Here is a 25,779-nt window from a genome sequence, read left to right as displayed (position 1 = left end):
TAAGATGCACTTTTTTTTGCCCAAATTTGGGAAGAATAATGGTTGTTAATGCTGCTGTTGAGTTCTGTTTACATTTACATTGGTGAAATAGTATGTTATTAATGTTATTAAATATTTTACCACATTTTTGGCTTCAAAAAATTTCCCCCTATTTTCCTCCTCTAAAGTCTAGGTGTGTCTTATGGTCTGAAAAATATGATACATGAAAGAAACCTTAATTTTTGTCCAAAGATTTTATATTAATTTTTGAAAAGATTTTATTTATTTACCTTTAGAGGGGAAGGGAAGGAGAAAGGGAGAGAAATATCAATGTGTGGTTGCCTGTCGTGTGGCCCCCTGCTGGGAACTGGCCTGCAACCCAGGCATGTGCTCCGACTGGGAATCAAACCGCGATCCTCTGGTTCGCAGACTCAAGCTCAATCCACTGAGCTACACCAGCCAGGGCTATATTAATTTTTTAATTCAGTGATGAAATAACTAAAGGACCTCCTGTTATTGCAAACTAAAAAGAAAAAAGATGAAAGATAACCTAGTGACACATCTAACTTAGGCCCTGTGAAGAAAACAAATACCACCCAAAACATTAAATTCAATATTTCAAAAGTACAAAGAATCCAAAGGTACAGAAAATGGTCAGTCATCGAAATGTGGTGAATCGTCATCACCCAGAGCCATTCTCTGCACGGGTCATAAGGCAAAACAAAATGTTTTCACTAAACGTAGTTTGGAGAAAGGTTGACCTTTCGAGAATAAACATCACACTGGAAGTAACCTTGTACTTTATAAACTTTATTAAATAATGAGCATTACTTTCATTAACTTATATACAATATTTAAACTATGTTTTCTTAGATGCATTTTTTTTTTGCACAAAGAATAGAGTAGGTGAAAAGTGAGCTGATAAAAAAAACTTCAACCTTCAGGACACAGACCTAATAAAAACGTGACATATTTTGAAGTACATATACCCCTTTTTCTTCGGTTATATACAGCCTCGCCCCACCTCCAAAACCAACGATTTCAAACAAAAGGACTTAATTGGTAACTTTGAGGAAAAATACAAACGTGATTTTATATACACACACACAGCTCCCAATATCTGCACCCCGGGGACAGATGCGATCTATAAAATTAGAGACCTGTCCCAGAAACTACAGAGGACCATACAGACGTTTTCTGTAGTGCAACCTCCACACTGGCCGTGGGGCGTATTCCCACGGGGGATATCAAAACTGTCAGCAAAGCCTTGGTGTTATGAATGCATCATTTCGGAGAAAGACACCACAGTAATATGGACACAGTAGAATTTTGGCCACCGAAAGGAAAAGGCAGAGTGCGAGACTGCAGCATTCGTGGGACAAGAAGAGTTAGGTGACTTTGTTTCCCACGCACTGACAAGGACCCCCAGCGAGTGTAAGAAGGTGCCTTCTCGCAGTACTGGTCCTTGCTGATACTGCTGAGCTCGAAGGCTCCTGTCACATTTAAAGAAAGGAATGGAAAGCAGAAACGTGTCCAGAACCGTGCCATTCAGTGTGGACGTTGTTTTAGAAGCGACAAGAAGCGAGAATCGTGTGGAGAAGCAAGAAACCTGGGTTACTTTTTGTTATTGAAAAAGAAAAACGAATGCCTTAGGTACTTGTTTGCACAGTAACGGTGGTAACATTTTATGTTTTACAGTTCAGAAAAAGAGGCACAGGACTTAAAACGGGGGGAAGAATGAGGCTCATTCGATAAGACATCACTGATATGAATCAGTATATCCTTGCTCACCTCTAGATGAAAAGCCCAGATCCCTTGCCTTTTCTCACTATCCTGCCTTTCAAAATAAAAACTGAGAGGGGAGGGGAGGGAGGCTGCGGGAGCTGCTGTTGGACAGACTTCCTGGGTCTTCACTGCAATCGCGTTTTCATAAAGGAACGACAGACCCGCCTTCACGCTCCTCTTTGGCCTCATTGATTTCGCCTTCTACTCACAAGGTTTTGCTTTTGGTTTTAGTTTCCCTCCATGGAGAGTTATAGTAACCCAACCTATCACAACAACAGCGACTTAAAGACCATAATCACAACATGACAGATGTTATTAGCCAGAACTTGTTAACCAAAGATTCCCTTCCTTTCTAAGCTTTGGGACAATGAGAAAAGGCACCTCCATGCTCTGTTTGCTTTAGGGAACGAATCTCATGGCAGTGGAGGAAATCCTGCAGGCTGAGATGAGGTCATTTGGCTGAGTACAAAAGTCAGGGGAGCACGTGTGAAAAACAGCTCTGGGAAGGGGAACTTTAAAGTGCTTTTTTGTATTTTTAGCTTGTGGTTTACTTCGAGTTGATTAGAGGCAGGCACAAAAATTCGTCAGACCAGTCCTATTCGTCCCAGCCCTTGGACTGATATAGGAGCAGATAATCAAGCTGTTCCCAGATGTCAACCCATCTTTTCTAACCATTAAGGCAACTTGCATTTTCTTGCCCTTGGTTTTCTTTTAAGCCATCGAAGGAATAATTTGTGACACCCTAGAAGTCATAAAATGAATGTGATGAGCAGCACATTCTTCAGGCTTTTCCAGGAATCCAGGCAAAGGGTTTTGTTTTCGACAACTGGTCTCATTACGTTCTAATTTCCGGTAGTCACACCAGTCCTGCTTCACAATAAACTGATGTCGGAATACCAGACAGAAACCCTAAAATGGGCCCCACGGACTACAGTTCAATTAGAGATCTTAAATTATTCTAGGGTCTTGCCCCAGGTGAAACAAGAGTGACGGCTATAATAAGCATAATCCTTTAAACAGCTTTAGTTCCCTTGCTGCCTCCAAGTCAGTTCTAAGATGTAACTACTCGTGGCTTCTGAATAAGGAGAGGAATATTGCATTTCTTACAGTCTGGGCACTATTGTCAGAATATGGGGAAAAGATATGGCCATCTTATTAAAAAAAGAAAAAAGAAAACCTAGACATTTTCAAGTAAGACTGACTTACATGAAAGGCGAAGACAACCAGCATCAGAAAACAGAGAGATGCTGACATCGGCTACAGTACAATCCCGGCTGGGTCATCAGCCGTTCCCAAAAGTTGTGCTGCAAAAGGAAGTACATTTACACCTCTGGTTATTACAAAACTGATGTGGTGCATATAAAATGCCTGTCAGGCTCTGTTACTCACGAGCACGGGAGGAAGTTAATTCGGGCAGCCACTATTGAGAACCTTAGGCAAAGCTGCTGGAACTAAGACACTGAAATTTTTCCCTCAGACTCTGGACAATGTTCTGCTGACTGGGAGATGGACTCCTCCAAAGATAGTCATTCAGTTTGTCGGATTCGTTGTATGGTGTCAGGTAGGGTGAAACCCCCAGTTTGCCACTTACTGGCTTTTTGGGAGTGCTCGGACTATTCAAAGAGTAAGACGAGTCCTTGCGGCTCACATCATCGGGAAAGTCAGCATCCACCGCCTTCGGCTCTGATTTCTTCCTGCGACTGTGAGACAGCTCTAATTCGGACTCGTCTTCTTCTGACTTTATTTCCACATAGTCATCTTCGTCGCCTTCGGTCTCTTTGAAATTGGAAAAATAGTTCTGGGTAGCCACTTGGGCATTTAAAGGTAAATTTCGATTTACTACCAGAACTTTCTGTGAGTCTTGGAGAGTGAGGTCTGAGCGTTTTCCAGGTTCCTGTGGACGTGAGTCGCCCACCCCTGGCAGCAACCGCTGGTGACTCTCACACCTGGAACCTTTGTGTAAAGATGGCAGCTGTTTGCTTCCCATTTCATTGGGGTAGTTGATGGAATCCACTGACTTGTTTATCAAGATGGAGGAAGACGACTGAGACCGGTTATAAGGCTGAGACTTTGCACTGATTCCTCTCCGACCCAAAGAGTTATAAAGATGGCCCGGACATGAGGTCTCTTTGTTGGGTTGGCTGACTACCACGCTGTGTCTCTGCAGGGGCCCCAGCAGGCGGTCCGGGGTTTGGAGAGAAGGCACAGAGCAAGCTGTGGACAGGTGTCTGGGGGTACTTTTCGTGTTGATCTCCAAAGTGGGGTATTTCGGCTTCAAGTCTCGCTCCGGCTGAGGACAGAAATCTGCTAATTCTCCATTACTATACGTTGAATGCAGAAGCCAGTCCTCACTACCACGTTGGACCTGGGAAGGTGACGTAGTTCTGAGGTTGGAGGATTCTTGAGGGCTGGCCCAGCCATCCTTCTGAGTCTTAAAGGGCGACTCCCTGAATACAATCTGGTCATACAGCTGGGAATACTCAGCGATCCTGGCACCTGGAAGGCAAATATCAAAACAAAAATACAGACAGGATTATTCCTACATGAGAAGATTAAAGAAATAAGAACATAACCTTCCAACCTATTTCAAAAATTTAAACAGTTGACAGGACTTTTTAAGTTTGAGGGTGATGAACCAATGACTACTCAGCAACACAAACTAATAAAATAATCCACAGTTTAATAAATAAAAATGCCACCTAAAAGTTCATTAAGTTTGATCTAATTTTGTAGATTATTTTCTTTCAACAGTAGGTCTGTGTTTGCCATTTGTTGTGAAAATTTCTAGTGTTCTTTATAAGCATGAAATAGTGTCAGCGCTAAAAACAAACATCATACAAATAAGGAAGTCAGTGCTTATGAAAAGGCCAATGAAAAATGAGTAGCCATGGCGAGCAGCAGACTGCAGTCCACCACGCGGTGGCCACCCTGGGTCCTCACCAGCCTTCACTGCTCTCAGACAGCTACTCTCAGGAGAATCTGCTCCCTGCGTCTGTTCCCAAACTCCTTGTTTCCGGGCAGACCCTCCACAACCACTGTCTGGGGAGACAATGTCCATGGTGGGGGTGTCCTCTCTCCCAGCACTTAAGAACTGCAGGCATTGATTGACCCATCTATCCTTTCCCATCCCCAGGAAGATGGGCCCCAAAGTCTCTGCTTCCAAAACATTAAGGATGAACGATCTGTGCATGTAATCGATACTCTACTGCTTCTCGTACTGGTTCCAAAACAGGATTTGTCCATTACTTCCACAAAAGCTGTTGCCACTTCAAAGTAATCTATGAGGCCACTCTCTGCTCTACTTCTGAGTGCAGACTTTTCTAAAGACAATAATGGAACCCTACTATGAATAGAGCATTCTCTTGGGCCAGGAATGATTTAAGAGAGAGCCCAGAGATAACAATTTTAAGAGCGGTTTCCCTCTGAACCCCCAACCAGGTACCCCCATGGCTACCCTAGAGTCAAAGAATTCCATGTGCCCTCTAAATCACTTAGACCACATCTCCAGAGTCTCTAAGGAGGGACTCCATCCCTTATAGAGCCACCAGCAAATGACATTATATTTTCTTCTTTAAGCTATTCATAGTTTTAGTAAACTGTTGTTAGTAAATTATCCCATAATTTAAACTAAATTTTTAGTTCAATTTCTGCCATTTCTCTTGAGTCTATCTTCGATGAGGACAGAAAACACCCGGCTATTATTCTGTGTGCCCTTTCATTGCAATACCCTCAAATTACTTGCTCCCTGGTTCCCCAAATCAAGGTAAATAATCTGTTTAACTTCTCATTTTAGGTTCTATATCAATTCATTTAGGTTTTCAAATCCAAATTCCTTGGCAGGACAGAGGTTATGAGCTAAGACTTTCTAGTAATAAATGCTTGACTATTGCTTCCTTGATGGGCATAGTAAAGACTCTCAAAACCAATTAAGATTTGACAACCCCTTAGGAGATTGAAAGTCTACATAGGCACCAAAGTACCCCTGTTAGCCCTCCTGAAGCCTATAATACTTATTATATATAATATATATTTACAGATATATTCTGAAATCTATATTTATCACATATATAACATATATAATATTAACTATGAAACCCAACCAAAGGCATCTGGACCTCTAGATACACTCCTTGGTTAGCAATCCAACCCATAAGTCCGAGGGTGCTGCCCAAGATGTTCTCATTTACATTATGGCCCTGGGCCTGACCCTACAGCTGAATTGGGAAGGCTCTCAGCTTTCACAAGGTTCTAAGAAGATAACAACTTTGGGGAAAGCAGCAAGAGCTAATTTAAAAATTTGGTCACACTGTTCTGCACCCAGAGGTACCCACAGAGTCCTGTAAGAACAATTAGTTCTTGACTTCAGAACATGGTGGCTCAGATAATCTGAAACCGTGTGTCATCCAAAATATCTGCACTATTTCCCATGCCTTTTCTCCCTATTACACTCTTCTTCCTTTGCTTGAAAAAGTCCTATTTACCTCTCAAAACCCTCCATAATCCCTACCCCTTCCCTTAATCTTCTTCTAACTGATTTCTCTTCTCTGAAGTCTTATATACTTTGTATGCACTTGTATATACTTAGTGTGCAACTGATAGTAAGTTATTGGTTGTGCAAGTGCACAAATGCGCCTGCATGCATACGTGCTCTTGTGTTGCGTGTTGCTTGTTGCTTTATGTGGGTTAGTTTATTATCCCAGCTAGTCCGAGAGCTTTTTATCTTGTGGAAGAATCCCTACAGAGCCCCACGCATACTTTGAGACAGAAATGGGTCTCAGGAACTACTTCATCACTCAGATAACTTCCGGCCTGCCTCCTTCTATGTTCAGCATGGCACGGAAAACGGACGTGCCTCCCCCAAGACCATGCCACGGACAGTGGAAAGGCAGCCTCAAAACGAGGGGTGTAGCGGGACATGGGGAAACAGGAAGGTGACCTCTGATTAAAGTGCTCCCTATAGGTAACTCATAATGCATACAATTTATTTTTGGATAATAAACAGGTTGGCCATTTATAAATTTGAAATAAAAAGTATCTCATAGATAGACAATATACTGTGTCTATCCAAGTTTTGTTTTGTTGTTATTTGGTCTTGAGCTTGACTGTAACTTGCTTGATGCCAGTGGGAATGAGAGAGAAGCTTCCAGAGCAACAGCTGTCATTAGATTTCCTGAGCCAGACGTGTAGGAAACAGCCAGCCCAAGATGACGGCAGCCTAAAAAGCTTAGTATCAGCTGGATCAAAGTCTGCCCTATCCTGTGTTCTGCCGCTACAGTCTTTATCGAATGGGCACATTATCATTATGTGATGACCCCAAGGCTTTCTCTGGTTTCCTTTGAGAGTTTAAAAGGTGGGATTTTTAATGAGTCCAGATAAAAATTTGAAGGGATGCTTGTTGACAGAAGTGTATCAACAAGAGGATTAAAATCAGTGTGTCTGATGTTGCTGGAGATGTAGAACGAAGCATGAAATGCTCTTTTGCCTTCCCTGCTTTGCCCAAGGAGGAGGATCCTCAAGCCTGTATGGCGTTTCCTCCCATAAAACATCGCAGAAAAGGGACCCCCAGGCCTCACTGGCCTCCAGGACTACCAGGAGGAAGGCCAACACGCTACGTCGGGCTCTAAGAGGTAGGAGCGACTAGACCTGGTTGGGTGAGTTCTGGGCGGATCTGACCCGGGGCCTGTAGACCCCGGCTAGAGAGTTCAATAAAGGTGCTCGAGAGTCTCAGCAGGTGAATAGGGTGCTCCTCCTTCTGGACAACACCGAGAGCAAGCTCCTGGCAAAGTGGCAAGGCCCATACGAAGAAGTCTGGAGAATCGGTCCATTCGATTACGATGTCCTGTGCCCAGATAAACGAGAGAGAGAAAAGGAGTCGTCATGTCAACTGATTGAAAGCCTTATGGGCACAGGAAGTGGTCTCGATCCACCCAGATGGAAGATATCTCGGGTCGGAGAGGCCGGAGGCCTAGGGACGACTCCACTCTCAGAAGATGACGTGGGCGAGAGCTTCTCCTCTTTGCTGGGGAGAACCTGACAGCAGCCCACCGGGTTGAGAAAGGACCCAGACGCAAAGCTGAGAAAAGTGTCTGTGGGATCCCAAGACACACCCGCAGACAAAACAAAAAGGAAAACAAACCGAAAGTGCAGAGCAGAAGAAAACCACAAAGGGAAATCCATTCCCACTTAAAAGAAGGGTCCTAAAGGAGACTATTCAAGGTAGCTCTCAGCCATAGACTCAGTACTGAAGGATGTGCTTCTATCAGGGTTGAGTTTTGCATTTTAATGGATGGCCTATGTTCAAAACAACCTGGCTCCAGGGAGAGCCTCCCCTTCAACCAGGTTGCCGGCACACGGTGTTATCATTAGAAGCTTCTGTATTTGGTTTTCTCTCATTCTGGGGAGCCCCAGCCCGGGTTCAGTTGGTGGTTGCACTTCCAATTCACTGCAGGTCCCCATGCCACCTGTGCCCCCCAAAACAGTCCTGCAGCTGAAGCTGAGCCCTATTTTCCAGGTACCCAGCAAACCAGCCAGGCAGTCTGGCATTGCAAAGGGGACACGGATTAAGCCAAGCATATTACTGCAAAGAGAAAAATATACGCAATATAGTCTCTCACGTTCCTACAAAAGTCACTTTTAACCTTTATTTAAAAAGAGAAACATCTCAAAGAGAGTGTGTAAAGTTTTTCAGGTAACAGTTCCAGGGCTTCACTTCCCTGTTAAGAAATTTTACTTGATTAGCTCTAGGGAATGAGTAGAGCTTTAGACAATTCATAAATACTCTTGAAATTAAAAAAAATTCCTTATAGATTCTTGTCATGTAACCTGCAGATTCCTTCAGGGCTCGGATGTCCCCATCTCATTCTTCAGTTTCCATGGAGATAAGGAAACCAGTCCCCCGAGAAGGAGGGCAGTGGCGTCAGCCTGGCAGAGAAGCCCTGTCACGCCGGGCATCTGCACACACCCAGACCCTGAGCTGTTTGGCTTCCACTTTTGATTGGAGAACTGCCTCCTGTCATTTGATACTAAAGTGGTCCTTTGTCAGAAAATCTAGGGCAGGGAATCTTCACATATGATTGAAAGGCCACATCGGTTTAAAATGCTAAGCCCTGGGCCCACCCCCAGCAATCTCTCTGGATCTGGAGGTGAAAAGGTCCTCAGGTGAGAGAGCCAGTGCCTGGGGGAGGCGGCGGATTCTTTTCATGACAGCTGTGTGCTTTATTCTTGTCTCTGCTCCACCACCAACATCAGAGTTAAGTTTTGTTCTCCAGGGCACTCTCTAATTTAGCCAGGAGGTATGCACTTGTTCACAACTGAGAGAGAAGTCAAGCCACGAACTTCTCATTCCTCCAGCCCCAACCACACCAACATCACACCTGAGGTCCAGGTGTGGTTCTGCCCCACCAGGGAGGCTGCACTAATAAGAATCAAACTTCTTGGAAGCAGGTGTGAGAACACCAAATGCACTACATGCATTGGTATTAAGTGCGCCATAGCAGCTATTAAAACAAAACCCAAATAACCAGAACGCATGAGAAAACAACTGAGTGATTGGGATGAACAGGTTTTAAAAAAAGCAAAAAGGATTCCTTTTTGTCTGTTAGGACGAGTAGGCATTTTTGTTGGGATTGTGGAACAAAGAGTTATTTCATTCCTTAAGTTTCCAAACCTTAAAAACTCTCCTGAGCTGCTCCTCCAGGCACAGTGATGCCAGGGGGAAGCCCCAGATGGCGCAGGTTAAAGTGACCACCATTTCCCACGGTTCAGATTACGTTAGAGAAAAACTTCTTCAAACGTCAGATCTGCAGTGACACATGCGCAGCGAAAACCCTCTGGGACCAAATCACGCTCCGACTTGCGTGAGTCAGGGAAGTGCGAAAGGGTCTGTTGCTTGCTGGCGAAGGGAAACGGAGTTTGCAAACCCCAAAATGTTCCTTTGGGGATACTGATTATTTTAAGCTGGTTATCTTTAAGAAAAGAAAGATACAGGCAAAAGCTTTGACTTCCCCCCAAACTTCCTAGAAAGAATTTAGATAAAGGACCTGCTTCCAGCAGGGAGCCATCATTATATACTTTATACAAACCAGTGCCAGACAGGGAGGAACCTACCGAGGCCCGTTTGTTCAAAGTTCTCTGTGTCCATTGTTAAAGATGGCTCCCCAAACATTTATTGACCAAACATTGCTTTTCTCCGCGTGCAATGCCTTCTTGCCCTTTCAAACCCCAAACCACACCCCTCTCCTGCTTTCATCTAAGGAGACCCTCCTTAGCCCCCAAATCACAGATAAGCCTCAACTGCCTAATGTGTCCGGGAGTCTCAAATTCTTAGGGCACCCTTGCATATATTCATACGTCTGTAATACATTTTGGACATTTTCTCCTGCTAACGTGTCTCATGTCAGTCTGATTATGAGCCCAGCCAGAAGAACGTACAGAGGTGGGGGGAAAATTAGATTTTTGACAGCCCACATTAGTGACCCTGTGGTCTCCCTCTGAGAGAAGGTATGCCTGCGTGGCAATGTTCTCACGGTTTTAAGGGCCCCTGGCCCCTGAAAGCTGCTCTCACAGCTTACTTTCAAAGAGGCAGAAAGACAGTGTGGAGGAGCTTACCGATGGCAGGACCTCCTTGCTTCTTGTCCTCTAAGATGGCCGCCAGGTCTTTGTGCACGGATTTATGCTGTTGGCTGGCCGGTGGCTGCTCCAACTCTGGGCTTTTCACTTTTAAAAGCTGATTTGCCTTCTTGATCTTCTGACTGTACTGCCTAGCCATCATAAACACTCTGCTTTTGGTCTTATCCGTGGCGTCCACCCCGGGGTCAGGGTTGTCTAGGTCCGTTTGGGACAGACTGCTGTTGGCCAGGTCATAGGGGTTCTCCATGGGAGGCACTTCGCTGGCCAGCGGGAGCTGGTTCAGGCTCAGAAAGGAGCCTTCTTTGGAGATGAGGTCTTCCTCCAAGGGGCAGCTGGCCCGGCTGGCTCTGCTGGGCCTGTCCTGCAGCGGCGTGAGGAGGGCCTGGCGCTCGGGGAGCGAGAGCGTAGACAGGGCGCGGCCCGAGTCCTGGCTCAGCTCAGGTGTGCTCTCGGCATGCGGCCGGTCTTGCACGTCGTCTTTGCTCACAGGAAATGCTGCGAGGAGCCGGTCTCTAGCTTTGACTTCGTTTTTCTTGATGTAATTTTCCAGGTCATTCCAGATTTCGTCTACTTCTTCAGACAGCCTGTCAGATATAGACTTATCAGCTAGAGGCAAGTTGCAGCTGAAAGAGCTGTACAGCAGACTCAAGTAGTCATTGTCAGAGGGGCCTTGCTGGCTAGGCGTTTCGTCCTCGCTGAACTGGAGGCTGTCCTGGGAGACGAAGGGCCTCAGGCTGTCACAGCAGGCAAAGTCGGCATCCAGACCCAAGAAGGTGCTCCTCTTGGGACGCTGGAGGCTGCTGCACTTGAATCCCAGCGAGGGTGGCTCTGGGAGCCTGATGGTGTCGTAGATGTTTTCCTCACCCACCTCGAGTTCATGTGTGCTTTGGTCCGCTGCCTCTTGCCCTGCCAGTGGTCTGTCCCTGTTTGTGTTCGCGGAGCTCTTCCCGTGGCCAGCTTGGCTTTTCGAGAAGGCCAGCTCTGGGGTGCTCTTGGGTCGAACAGAGTCCCTGGTTGACTTCGGGGGAGTGGATTCAGCTTCTTCCCGTTTAGCAACCATTACTTTTAAGTCCTCGTAACTTATGTTGTCGTAGACATGGTCTATATCATCCAGGGTCAACTCTATAGATGACCCAAAAGGAGTCGTTCTGTCCTGCCCTTCTGTTTTGGGGCCGTTCTGTAGTTCCCTGCGGGGACTGTACGGAGAGCCATTGCTGTCCCTGATTCTTATTTCAGGAGGGCACGTGTTGCTCTCGCCGGCACTGCTCGCTCGCCTAACAACCCTGTGGCCGGAATTGGTGGTCTCTGTGGACTCCACCTGTCCCATGTGCCAACTGCAAGGGCGACTTGAAGTGCTATCCTCACACAGTCTGGTAGAGTTCAAATCTGAAGAGGAAAAGGACGGCACGAACATCTGGTAGTCATCTTCATCATCCTCGTGCTCCTGTGGGGACCGCCGACTGGGAAACAGGGCTTGCCTGATCTGGTGGTCTGTCCAGATGTCCCTGATGGCTCCACCCCCTCGAAGCACGCTGAGGATGGCAGAACCGCTGGGCTGACCGCTCCTCTGGGCAGGAGACGGCCCTGCCGAAGTCCGCTGGGGAGACCTTTGCTCTCTGGAGACCTGAGGAGGATGGAAACATATTGATTGAATCGTAGCACCGTGGACACATCACTTACAACAGTCCCCTGTACTTACATATTGCCCCTCCCACTAGACTGTAAAATTCATAAAGAAAATGATCAATAGACATTGTTGATTTTAACTGAGTTGAAAAGCACTTCAGATTTTTGCAAAAGGGGCAGAAAGGACACGGGCTGGTATTTACTTAGAAATGAGCTAGGCCATTTGCAGACACCCTCCAAACTTGATGTTCACAATCACTCTGAATTAGATACAATTGTACCAGTTTCATGGGAAGGACATCTACATTCATAAGAACTCGGAAACTTGCTCTCAGTAGTCAGTAGAAGGGCTAGGACTCAACCTCAGGTCTGACTCGAAACCCCTTACCCCAATGCAGGAAATCAGCTAACTACAGAAACTTCTTCGGTACTTCCAATAATTCCGATGTGTGCTTCGCAAATAACATTATATAGATGTACATATATAGACGTAAAGGGCCATGGTATCCAGTTTGTACATGAGGCTTGACTCCTAAGAGTCTTAATGTGGCTTTTGGTGTCCCAGGGTCCCCTGTCAGTGATCTGACTGCATGTCCCAAGGGTTTCCCTCAAATCTGCAGACCAGCCATGAACGTGACTAGTACTGCCTTGGTTTACAGGTTCTAGGCAAAGGGCCTTTGTGGCAGGAATGCAATTGAGTCTACTGTTGAGCTACTGACATTTTCACTGGCTTTCAACATACATATAATCAACTAATATTCAGGTGCTCGTTGGGAAGTAAACTGTGAATGACATTAATGACATCTAATCAGAGAACAGAGCAGGGTCTTTCAGAACTTGTAGATGGGTCTCAGCACTGCAGACCAGGCGCCGATTGCCCGCTGAGGCCCATGTAGGATAAAGATTCGCTTCAGAGTTACTTTGGAAGGGCTAAGACCGGTTCAAAATAATTACTACCAGGGACATATTTCCTGGTCAAAACACTATTGGAGTATTGCAGTAACCTATTGGAAGTGTTAAATGAGCAGGAATTTTTCATTACTTGTCAATGAAACTGGGGTACACATTGCCTTGGAACATCCACCTGTCACTATGTCTGTCTGTCTGCTTGCCCATCTCTCAGGGAGGGAAGAGACAAGTAGGGAGGGCAAGCATAAAATTTCATCCTGAATGTTGTTATTCTACTACAATTTTAAAACTGAAAAAATCCAATTTGTTATTTAATCTTGTGTTCATTTTTGTTTTCACATAGTAGAACTGTGGACCCTTTGAGGTCTAAGAATAAACGAATCTGCACACATGGACATATGTGCCCCCCCACAACTACACATAGTCTTACATTCATGTCTCTTTCTTTCACCCGTTGGTATTTCTCACCCTTTAATCTTACCGAGACTGCACTGGTATGTTTATAAAATATTGGTGCCTAGTAACTACATTTTATAAATAAAACAAGTTATTATTAACTAACTCACAACAAACACTTTGAAAGTAGAGCAAAACAACTTTGTAAATAGCCAAAAATAACACTGTCTTGAAAATCATCCCAGAAAAACCCCAGGACATTTTAGATACTTAGGAAACCTGAACTGGTAATATCAAAGTGTATTTTTAAGGTAATTACATTTGAGGTGAAGATAGCAGTGCTTCAGAAGCTGAGATTTTACAACCAGTACATTGTCAGGAGACAGGAGGAGCCCTTAGGTTAAGGAATAATCAGTGTGTGGATTGCGCATAACCTGAAGCACGTAGTTTAGATCCCGGAGTCTCACTGGAGCCACCGTGAGCCTTCCGCCCCTGGTGCTCCGCCTCCTCAGATTATGGCTATTTAATAATACTATGGCAATATTGTCACTTATGAAGTACTTGCTTTGTGCCAAATATTGTACTAAGCACTTTTCAAAACATATTATCATATTTAAACTTTGTAACAATTCTGTAAATTAGGAAACTAAGTCTTGGTCAGGTTAACGGCCTGCCTAGAGTCACAGAGTTTGTCAGTAGCAGAAGTAGGTTTGTGTCCTCTTAATGCATGGCTTCTGTATGCGCTTACCCTTTCTCCCTGCCCCCCCATCTTTATGTGTGTGTGTGTGTGTACAGATACATACATATACACACATGGCATGGGAATATACATTCTGGGAGAAATGATGAGATATTATTAAGGACCATGTCCTGTTAGGAACTCTTTTGTCATCATTAATCTGTTCTCCTGGCATTTAGTGTACGTGTTCAGTACTATTAGGAGATGGAATTTTAGCACTAAGCAAAAAGTACATTGGTGCTTTAGTTCCCTTTTGTCTTCAGATGTCATGGGATTTAGCTATTCCCCATGTAGAAACTTGGCTTTATCTCTGCTGTAGAAATTTCTTAAGAAGCTCTTGAGACTGTCTCTCTGGGACTGATAGAGTGAGTCCCCTCCCCACCCCCAGGGCCTGGCAGGCTTGGCTCCACCTCAGTTTGCTGCCTTAAAGAGCCAGGTAGCCCACCCCCACCATGGCATTTGTTTATGAAAACAGACTAGGTTAAAAAAAAATCTAAACCTCTTGTCATATTTCAGGACAATCAACCAATTAATGTTGATACGCTTTAAAAGTGTTCAAGTAAACAACAACAACAAAAAAATACACACTACCTGAAGAACACTTCCCTGTCCTAATTTTAAGAAAAATCCCCGAGAGATAAGACTGTATTGATTTTCAGACATTTGATGGGATCTGACTATAAGCTGCAGCCTTTACTAACAGGGTCACCCTGGCCACGTGCTAGAAGGCATGGTACAAGTGACAGTTACATCCTTATAGACACAGAGTGTTAAGCAGGAAGTCACGCTTGCTTCTCTTAGAATTGTTCATTGAGACAGTAGATCGGGAGCCATTTGGGGAGTGGTTTACTGCCGTTGGGGTCCAGCAACATGGGATCCCACCTCTCACACCAGCAGAGGGCGGCGTTCTCAGCAGGGGATGTTGGTGCCTGAAGGCCAAAGCTGGGAGAAGGGAGCAATACCCAGGACCCAGAACCTCAGTCTCACATGTGCAGAGGCACAGGGCAATGTGGGGCGCACAGCTACCACGTCCTAAGGCAACCTCGGGGCTTCTGAGAGGTGGGGTGGAGGGGTGGAGGAAGGACTGCCTTAGTCCTGAGAGAGGAAGCTGGGAGAGATAAGAAAGATGTGTCCGCACCTAACTCTCCTTCAAAATGTGAAATAATTCCTTACATTTGCAACACAGGCTGGAGATGAGACATATAAGCGTACCTATAAAAATAAACATTTCAAAATAAAAAACGTAAGCGTGCTTACCTTTTGGATGTCCTGTGCTGTTCCTGAAAAACAAAAGTTTTTTTTTTAGTTTGCAGATTAAAAATGTATCTCATATACGAGTACTCATATTTTATAGGACTTTTACACTTATGGTTCATAATTAAAGCCCAAGAGGCTTCTGGGCCCTTTGGACCGGATTCTCAGAAACTGCCTCGCAGTTATCTTGGTTATACGCCCTGCACTGTGGGTAAGAAAACCTTACATCCACCTGAGAATCATCATTCCTAATCCCGAGAATAACGGACCAGTTCATGTTAGTAAGTTTCAAAAGCCACCCCCCCCCCCAAAATATGTATTACCAGAAAAAACGCCACATAGCCTGAGCCATGGAAATCATTTAAACATAAGACATTGTATTGGCCACAACACAAAGACACAGCATTTACCAACAGGGTCACCTGGGCATTGTGCTGAGGAGTACTGGTACACCTGGAATTCTACACCTGGAATTCTAGGGATGGACTCACAGAGCCAAATCCTTGCAGGGACTGTTACAGGCACCTGGATCATGTGCAATTCATCTTTAAAAATTGCTTATTTAAGAAGCCTAGGAAGGAAGAAGGGACCAAACCCTCTCCACAAACCCTAGTCAGCGGAGGTAACCGAACGTCACAGTGTGATGTTCCCATTGCCAGGGCCCTCCCTGCTGCCCCTACCCCACCACAAAGCAAAGTGTTTGCTTTAAAACAAAGATGCAACATGCAGCATTGCATTTCCTGCTAAATATATATGGACACTCTTGTCAGTAGGTAGAGATGCGCTTCCTTCTTTCTGACAGCTGCAGAATACTCCCCGCAGTGCGCATTTTAAATGTAAATGGTATCACCTCATTTTGTTCTCAAATGGTTGCAGAAATGTACACATAAAGCGTTTTGAAGTGCATGCTTTCCTATATCTTTTGGTCAAACTCATGGTCCCCCCCACCATTTATCTCATTTAAATGTATGAATTTTCTGATGGCTAACACAGGCGACCATTTATAAATTTCATTGGTAGTTTATGTTTCTTCTGTGAAACGGCCCTATTATATTGTCCGTCTTTTAAAAAAGGGTCCTTTGTGGCCCTGGCTGGTGTAGCTCAGTGGATTGAGTGTGGGCCTGTGAACGACACGGTTGCGGTTCGATTCCCAGTCAGGGCACATGCCTGGGTTGTAGGCCAGTTCCCAGCAGGGGACACACCAGAGGCAACCATACATTGATGTTTCTCTCTCTCTACTTCCTTTCCCCTCTAAAAATAAATAAATAAAATCTTTAAAAAAAATAAAAAAGGGTCCTTTGTCTCTTCTTTTTGATATATAGAATTTCTTTTTATAACAGGGATATTAATCCTTTTATGCCTGTTAACTATATTGCACATGTTTGATATCACTTGGCTTTACATTTTATAATGGGGCACTTATATTAAGTGGGAGGACCCCAAAACCCCAGAATTATCTTCTTGTGGGTGGGCCCCTAGTAGTCCAGGCTTCCCCCACTAGGTGAGTGTTCTAGGAACACATCTGTATCAGTGCAGCAGCTGTTGTGAGAGGCTGCGTTTGGCTTCAGTGAATTTGTTTTGAAGACTCTCAGCAAGTTTGCCCATTTTGTGACGGGTGATTTACGAGCGCACCTGTCCACATCTCATTTCGTGTTCAGCAGGTTTTGACCCAGAGCGGCATGACTGCCCTGCCCCACCCTCCTTATTCTCCTGATTATGCCCCAAGCAATTTTTTTTTTGTTTCTGTGGATGAAAAAAATCCTCAAAAGGAAAGCTTTTGCCGATGTGGAAGAAGTGAAACAAATCCTGACAGAAGCACAAAAAGGTACAAAATCAATGAGTTCAAAAACTGTTTTGAGCGGTTGAAAAAACATTTTGATGGGTGTATTGCATCATATGGAGAGTACTTTGAAGGTGACGGAGGTTGAAACATGTAAGAACAAAAAAACTATTTATAAATAAATTCAAGTTTTTGGGGGTCCCCCCCTTGTAGAAGTTAATCCAGTCTGTTGATCTGTAATTCATCTGGTGCTTTTTTGTGTGCATATGGTTTGATTTAGTCAACATCAACAAGGATGAAAAAGAAAAAATATTTTAGGACTTACCACTGGTCTTCAAAACTTTATGTGATCTTGAGGAAGGTTCTAGGAGAAAAAACAAGGCCAGTGTCACTTGCAAAACCAAATCAAAAGTATTTTCCTGTAGAGGTAAATTATTCATTTCTGGGCAAATTATTTAAGCTCTAGACACTTTCCATCAGAGTCACCTAAATTGCCACTGCTTGGAGATCCTTAGAGGCCAGACTCTCGCTTCATCAAAGCTGTGAGACAAACCCTGGGCTGTACAGTCAGGAGTCACGCAGACACACCCGCCCTGCCAACCAGTGCGCCACCTTTTTTAGCTGTAACTGCCACCTATAAGCTGATAATGCTCAATTTTATACTCTTAGGCTGGACCCATCCCAAGCCTCAGACCTCATCAGCCAACTGCCAGCCTGACACGTCCCCAGCGTTCCCACAGACCCAGCCAACGCAGCAGGTCTCCGCCTTGGCTCCCCAGTTTCCCCCAAACACCCGCTCTTTCATCTGTATTTCTTATCTCGGTTGTCATTGACTACATCCTCCAAGTTATCGACCCGGACATTTGCCCTGCTTTCATCCACCAGTCTCGTGGGTCCCCATGGGGCTCCACCCCACTCACTGTGTCTTCATCCAGCCTTCATCATCGCTCACCCAGACTGGAGGGATAGCTTCCTGTCTGGTCTCCCTGCCTACCTCATTTTCCATATTGAGCCAGAATTCTGTTTTTGAAGGGCAAGTATTTCATTTCATATCTTTCCGTGGCTTGCAGGATGGAGCTCCAACACTGGGTGTAGCCTACTAGCCTTCTAGTCAGGCCCCTCTCTGATCTCCAGCAGTAGGTATCTCTCTGTTTCACCTCGCCCACCCCCACCCCCAACCCCACCCCATATTCCAGCCACTCAAAGCAACTGGCAGAAGTCGTCCCATCTGAGATATGCTGTCTCACGTCTCCGTCCCTCTGCATGAGCTGGTCCCTCCCCATCTGCCTCCTCGGCCACTGGGGTCCATCTCTCCAATGTCCTCTGTTCTCTGAAGTCCGCTCTCTCCTTCCTGGAGGGCTAACCCCTCCTTGACTCCCACGCTGCCTTCCATCGGACCTCTGCGGTGGCTCCAAACACATGCACTGGTGTTTGGTCACTTTTTTTGACTTCCCCAGTAGACTATGAACTCCTCGCAAGCAGGGGTCATGTGTATTATTTATTCTTGCATTCTGGTCCTCGGCATGGGTTAGGTAGGTTCTCAGGAAACAGTGATTCAAATTTAAAAAAAAAAGAAAATCTGAGGTCTGAGCCCTGGCTGGTGTAGCTCAGTGGATTGAGCACGGGCCTGTGAACCAGAGGATCACGGTTCGATTCTCAGTCAGGGCACATGCCTGGGTTGCAGGCCAGTTTCTGGCAGGGGGCACACGATAACATTGTGTGTCCTCGGCAGAGGCAACCATACATTAATATTTGTCTCCCTCTCTCCTTCCCTTCCCCTCTAAAGATAAATAAATAAAATATTAAAAAAAAAAAGAAAATCTGAGGTCTGGTTCAGCAACTGTGTGTTACAATTTTAAGTTTGAATGATCTTAGCTATGTGTCACTTACAGGACAAAATGTTTTCACTGGTGGCAGTAAATAGGGTTTAAGTATGTGGGTGCTGATGGTAAGATGCTATGCAAAGCAAAATTACTTGATTAATATGTGTTGCAGTCAATGGGAAAGAGAGAATGAGGCAGAAAAGAGTTTTAGAACAAAAGCCCGAGAGCCCCATCTCAGTGCAGCCTGTTTCACTCTGACTGGCCGTGAACTCCAGGACCAGAAAGAACACGCCTTTTGGTCAGATTGAAAGGGACTTTCATGGCTGGTCCCTCCCATACTTATGACATTTTGATCACAACATTCGAATTACCAGATTTTCTCCTCGGCCGGTATGGAGTGGAAAGTGCTTTCGCCTGGCCCTCGGGGCTGTAACAGAAGCCTGGATAATCTGCAAAGACAACGCACACGTCAGAAGCTGGGGTCGACTGGGTTGGGATTCCTATGCATCTACCCTCTTCCTCGGACATCACAGCCCTTCTTCCGTATCTGGTGTTGAATATGCACCTCAGGACTTGGTTTATGTTGCGACTGCTGGGTAGCAAGTTGAGTGCGCTCTCTCTCTCTCTGACTTACTACTGCCACTGCGACCCACAGAGGTCAGAAAATGCCACCGGAATAAAACTCGGTGTGGCTGGGCGTGTTACCCAGGCCCCTGACAGTGGTGATGGGCCGCAGCGGAGGCCCCATCGGGTAAAAGCACCTGGAGGGTTCTGTGAGGCGTGTGTGCCCGGGGTGGCGAGGATGTCCAGCCCTTCCTCCCCCGTGGGGAGTGTTCTCCAGTTCAGGGCCTGGTAATTAGTTCGTCTAGACTTGGCTCCTTTGAGTGTGTGATGAGTGCTTTAGGTTCTCTTATCAGAAGGGGGCTTCCACTGGATTCCGTGGTCTGTCTCTCTGCCCCAGCTAAGGGGCACGCAGACTTTGGACTGAGGAAATCTCGTCGAGTCCAACAGCACTGCCCATCGGTGACCATCTGCAGGCTGGAGTCCGAGGGTAACAATTCAAGGATGGAGCTGTAGACCTGTGACCTTCAGGCCGGGGTTAACGCTCTTCAAAGGCATCTGAAGTCTGAGAGAGTTCTCAGGGTTATAAAGACTGCATACGCTTCTCCAATGTCAGTGGTAAAGTTATATAAATGAGGCCATTTGGTCCAATGGACTGGCCAACTCTGTTCACACTCAGCAAAGTCCAAAGTCAGCATAGGGCAAATAAGGTTATTTTCCTAGGCTGGGCTGGCCTGGCCTCGTCTGGGTCCAGAGAGAGACATGTGACACCAATTTGTGGCTTGAAATTATTCTGTGCACCATAAAATCTTAATGGTGCCCAGGAGCTAGCCCAGACCCTGGAAATCAGTAAATCATTTCACTGAATGGAATTTATCGCAATAGGAGTTGGCCTCTTCGGATCGACCTCTTCTTCCATCTTTCCTCCGAATTCTCACCTGGCCGCTCCTGACCTTGCCTTCTCTTCAGAATGCTTTTATTAAAAACAAATCTTAGAGATTTCCACTGAGTGGGGATTTAGAGACTCCAGGGCAGTGAGCCCCAGTGTGGCGCTCTGTGGGGATCATCCCTCAGAGTCTGGTGGACCTGAAGCAGGGACTCCCAGCCACCGTGGCCAGGGCGCTCATCTTGGTCCTTTGGGAACATTTCTTTGACCTTCCGGAGAGTTACCAACCAGCAGGTCAGAGGGTCAGCGAGTCCGCATTTGCACTGGGGGAAAGATTCCTGAACACTAAGTGCCTTTGGAAGTTTTGAGCAAAAGTGTGTCAGGCCTGGCTGTTGGGCTTTGAAGTCATCGTTGCCCTTTTTCTTCCACTCAGCCTGGGAGGTAACAAGACTGTGGTAAGTGCTGCAGAACAGGATCTCGCTTTAGAGGAGAGACTTCAGGTTTATGCTCTTCCTGCTTGTAGAAGCCTAGAAACACAACCGCATAGCCGACTGTAGTTTTGAAATGTGGGCTGTTATCAGGAAAACCGGGAACTATTTAGTTGTCAGGAGGCCTTCAGATAATCGACACCCATGCTCCCTCAGTGGGTGAGGTGGGGGGTGGGCTGTGAGGCCTTACCAGTTGCAGGTGGAGATGGGTGGGGAGCTGACCCTAGAAGAGCATCTTACATCACTACCGTATTTTGCCATGTATGATGAGCTCCTGTGTATAATGCGCGCCCAGGATTTTTGGCTCAAACTGTCAGGAAAAAGTCCTCTGTTTTAATACTGCAATTCAATTATTTATTTATTTACATTTAGAAACAAAACTGGTTATTGTATTCCAGGATATTATTCTGCGTACGGATATCATTATTGCTTTCTACAGTTACACTTTATATGGCATAAAGATAAATGAAAAAATAAAAAATTTATATAGATACAGAATCGCTACTACCCATGTATAATGTGCACCCATATTTTTCCCTCAAAAATTTGGGCAAAAAAGTGTACATGGAAAAATACGGTAGTCAATACAGAGCCCTCACCTGCCGCCAACCACTGACTCACAGAGAACGCAGGTGGAACCAGTGTGTAAACAGATCGCTGAGTGGGGAAGAGGTAGCACTGCCTGCCCACTCTATTTTCTAAAACCATAGAGAGCCGCTACTTCTTACAACTGACATTGTTATAAACTGTAAGTTAGAAAAAGGTAATAGGTACAAATAGAAAATGAAATTTCAAATTCCATAAAGAAAACCAGACTTACGAATGGCATCCATTTCAAGTATTGCTTGCTTGGCCTGAAAGAAAGAAAGTGTAGCTATCACTGCAATGACCTTTTCTTGAGGGGGGTGCTTTGAATGACCAATCCTGATACGGGTCTTAGCCGCCCCTCCTCCCCCAGGGGTTTTTGAAAAGCTTTTAAATAAATTCATTCTTTCTTTTAGGCATTAACACGTAGTTCAAGGGATTCAAACAGAGAAGCGCCCCCATGTGGGGAAGAGATGCTACACAATGAAGGCACCAGAGCTAAAACCTCAGCCCCAACCTGGAAGGAAGGAAGGAGGGAGGGAGGGAGGGATGGCGGTGGGGGTGGAAGACCGAGGGAGGGAGAAGGAGGAAGAGAGAGAACAGGAGAGGAGCAGGGGGTGGGGTTAGGTGGGGAGAGGGGGAGAGGGGAGAGAAGAAATAGGAAACAGTTCACCCAAGAGTTCCAGAACCTGTTCCAGTTCCAGAACCTGGCTGATGGTTTGGACTTGCTGGTCAGCTTGTTATAAAATGCAGCTTCCTGCCACCCAACCCTGATCCACTGAACCCAGCCCCCACCTGCTGAACCAAAAGCCCGGGGCGTGGGGCCGGGATGTGCACAGCTGGTCTTCCCCACCTCACTTAAAAAAGATTGCTGGGAGTTTTCTGTTTCCCTCCTTCCAAATGCTAAGAGATGATCATCAGCTAACTCTCTGCAGCACCTCCCACCTTTTGTGTGTGCCCTGGAATCTCCCGGAAGGGGGGCGGAGCGGCGGCTCGGGAAAGGGCTCCGAAGGACTTGGTTTGTGATGCTGCTCTGACACTTGCTTGGTGGCTGTTCCCTCATCTCTGAATGTGCTCCCTCAGCCTGAAGAAGGTCACAGGGCCCGCCTGCCAGAGCTGCTGCTGGAACCACGTGCTACGCGCTGGATGTGGGGAGGGGGGGGTGGCATCCCCCCTCCCCACCAATGGTCCTGAGGACCTTGACTTTCACTTCCTCCACACACTCTTCTCCCCACCTCTACCTCCACCTCAGGAGACCAATGCTTTGAGGCTTTGAAAAATTGTTACTGTTGTCATAAGTTATTAATATTGCAGGGAATTAAAAAAGATAATTACCATAACTAACTGCCTGAGGATTAAAAAAAGAAAATAATTAGGCTGGGTAGCCTTTCTTGCTTCTTTAATGTAATTCTCATTTTTCAAGGGTAATGTAACTGAATCTACACACAGTATGCTAAAAATTACCTTACAAGTTCTTTTCCTTGTATTTTGCCACAATCTGTGACATCACAGTAAAATATTTAGACTAAGTGGCAACCATTTTTTCTAATAAACGGGGTAAAGAATAATACTTGATTCCGTCTCCGTAACTTGGAGAAAACACACTTTTGTTATAACACTGTTATTTTGTCGTCCATTCAGACTTTGAAATTACTTTCAAATGCAAATGTTCAGTTTCTGTGACAGAGCCATGGGAATAGATAAAAGCATAAGTCTTTACTTTCACCTTCTCAGTTAATCTAGACAAGAGTTAGCTTATATGCCATGTACATGAACAGGCCATATGACTATTTCCAAGAACCTTTTTGGCATCTATAACTTGACCTTAAAGTGCTATTCCCAAAACTTCCACTAGGGGTCAGCTAGGGACCATCACTGAATTAAAGGACTGGAGGGGGTTGAGAGGAACCACACTAATGAATTTCCAACAACTGTGTTAGCATCTTCAGACTGGTGATGCATTTTCTGATGTTAAAAAAATTCTCCATTATGCATTTCCTTTATTTAATAGGAATACATTTTGATAGTTTTAAGAAAGAAAAAATAGTCAAGAAAATAAGTGGAAATCCAAATTAATAATCTGCTTAAATAAGCTAGAAAGTTACTGTAACACTCCAGTGGCTAAAGTAGATGAAATAAGTGTGTTTTCATCATCACCAGAAACAATGAGGTGAAGGCCAGCTCTCTGGAGCCAGACAGACCTGGGCTCGAAGCTGGGCTCGGCCATGAGCTGTGTATACACGGGGACACTTTGCCTAAAGTCTCCGAGCCCCTGTTTCCCCTTCTCTGAGGCAAGCAGGATAAGGCCTCTCTCAGCAGGTGCTCTGCGTTGGGTGAAACAAGACTACAAAGTACTGAGCACAGTGTAGCTGCGCTCAAGGAGGGGTAGCTGGAAGAGAATTGGATTCTCGAAGGACGTTGGCTGAAAAGTGCAGGTCTACGGTGGCCATTTTAGCACATAAAGGAAAGACTGCCTGGGACATACACACCTGGCTAGCGTGGGAGAAGGAGGACGGGCATGTCAGCTCGTCTTGTTTTGTCATGGCCTCTAATTGCCTTCGGTAGATTGGAATTTCCAGTAGACGGGTAAACATAGGTGGGGCGTATCAAAGACTCTCTGCCCCTGCTCAGAAGGGCATTGCAAGGCACAGGCCGGCACTCAAATGACTGGCCGAGGAGAAAACGCAGTCACCTCTCTGTATGAGCTACCTGACATCTCGAACCACCTGACGGAATGAGACTCCTGCCTCGGTCGAAGCACACGCCCGTGCACACTCACTTCCTGGGCACAAAGTCATTGTGGACCACCCCTGAGAAGGTGCTGCAAATACTCTTCAAAATATACAGGGGGCAAAATGGACCCGGAGAAATCTCAACTGTCCTTATTTACCCCCCAGTTCTACTCTCGTGACCTCATCCCACTCTCTGCCCCGCCTCACTCCCCCTGCCCCGCCCCCCTATATGGACCACTTCACCGTCCACGTGGATAATCCACGCTCCGCCCTCCACCTGCTTCCTGCCGCCTTCTCTCTCTCACCTCTTCTGCCACGCCAGGACATCAGCACACACTCACAGCTGCCCGCAGAACCCTGCTGTCACCCAGAGCTGCCCTACCTCAAAGGCGGGGCTCTCAAGGTCCCTTCTCCACCTACAGACCTCAATACTCCCATCTCCCCACCTTTAACTCCAGCCAAACCAGTTCTCCGACTTTATAAGGCCGCGTTCCTTCCCCCATGCCAATTTTCCTAGTTGGCCTCACTGTCTGCTCGGCCTGGAAATCCTGTCCAATTGCTGCCGCAGGTGCTGATGGGCACCCTGCCTTCCCTGCCCTGTGAACCTTCCCTCACCAGCCCCCACCGCTGGGGAACCCACAGGCACCGTGGCTCCTCAGCACTAGCTTCCCAGTTGCTGAGTAGCTTTGAAAATGATCTCACCCCACTGATTCACGGTGGCCAGCTCCAGCTGGGTCCATGACGCCTTTCCCAGGCTATCGTGGTTGTCCCTACTGACTGGCTGGTCCACCTCTTCAGCAAGTGTTCTGGACTGTTCCACCTGCAACCTCACCTTTGCTTCCTCGGGCAGCAGATGACATTACCACCTACGGCAGTGAGATCAGATCCGCCTCAAAGCCTCTCTGTCCTCGCTCACCTTTCTTCCCTCGGAGCCCAGGAAAGATGTTTTCGGCCCTCAAAACTGACCCCTAGACCTGTGCTTTGATCCCATCCTGCCAATCCCCTGGGGCCACATCCCAAGAAGCATCTCTCCTCCTGCCCTTACTGTCTCCTGCTTCCCCGCCTTCTTCCCCTGTTGTTTACATGTGATGTGACCTGTCATTCCTCACCCGCAAAAAGCGTCCTGCTTTGATCTTATCTTTCCTCAAACTGCCCCCTTTTGTCTTCTCTGAACTCTGTTTAAAAAAGATAAGCCTATACTCAGCCTGTTCCTTCTTCTGCCTTTTCTCTTCAACCCCCAGCAGTCTCTCCCTCTCCCCTCCTTGGACAAATCTGAAGGCTACTTTCCTGTTTGCTGCTGTTTTGACCTCGGCAGCATCAGAGGCTGTGACTTCGCTCCTTCTCCCTGAGATTCTTTCCTTCCTTTGGTACCACCCCTTTCTCCTCGGTGTCCTCCTGCCTCACCGCTGCTCTTCCTTTGGGCGTTCCCCGAATCCCCCACCATGCTGCAGAGCACTTAGATGCTGGGGTGCCCAAGGGTTCTCCTTCCTCTAGACATTCTGCCGGGCCCTCCCAGCAACTCTCAAGCAGTCTGGGTGGAGAGAGCCTCCAGATCCACAGCTTCCAAGACCTGAATTTCCACCGGGAGCGGACCTGCCCGTCACACGT

General features: G+C 46.2%; 1 protein-coding gene across 8 annotated transcripts in view; it reads right to left on the bottom strand.

Annotated features, from left to right (window-relative positions):
• Window positions 1-773: 773 nt before the first annotated feature.
• Window positions 774-25,779, bottom strand: part of PLEKHG1 (pleckstrin homology and RhoGEF domain containing G1) — a 204,039-nt gene continuing 179,033 nt past the window's right edge. For 7 of the 8 annotated variants that reach the window (XM_037049168.1, XM_037049309.1, XM_037049084.1 and 4 more), the window contains 6 exons: window positions 21,675-21,708; window positions 19,291-19,368; window positions 17,422-17,460; window positions 15,320-15,342; window positions 10,372-12,016; window positions 774-4,260 (listed from right to left, as the gene is read on the bottom strand). In XM_037049168.1, coding sequence (XP_036905063.1) covers window positions 3,197-4,260; window positions 10,372-12,016; window positions 15,320-15,342; window positions 17,422-17,460; window positions 19,291-19,368; window positions 21,675-21,708 — 2,883 coding nt within the window. In that variant the 3' untranslated portion in view covers window positions 774-3,196. Of the gene's footprint in view, window positions 4,261-7,300; window positions 7,604-10,371; window positions 12,017-15,319; window positions 15,343-17,421; window positions 17,461-19,290; window positions 19,369-21,674; window positions 21,709-25,779 lie in introns of those variants that run through there. The other variant, XM_037049515.1, reaches the window with a different exon arrangement.

Source organism: Sturnira hondurensis, unplaced genomic scaffold, assembly GCF_014824575.4.
Source record: "Sturnira hondurensis isolate 20B ecotype Veracruz unplaced genomic scaffold, ASM1482457v3 Scaffold0000167, whole genome shotgun sequence".
Taxonomy (NCBI): Eukaryota; Metazoa; Chordata; class Mammalia; order Chiroptera; family Phyllostomidae; genus Sturnira; species Sturnira hondurensis.
Note: the sequence above shows the minus strand (reverse complement) of the source record. Positions and strands in the feature narration are given on the sequence as shown.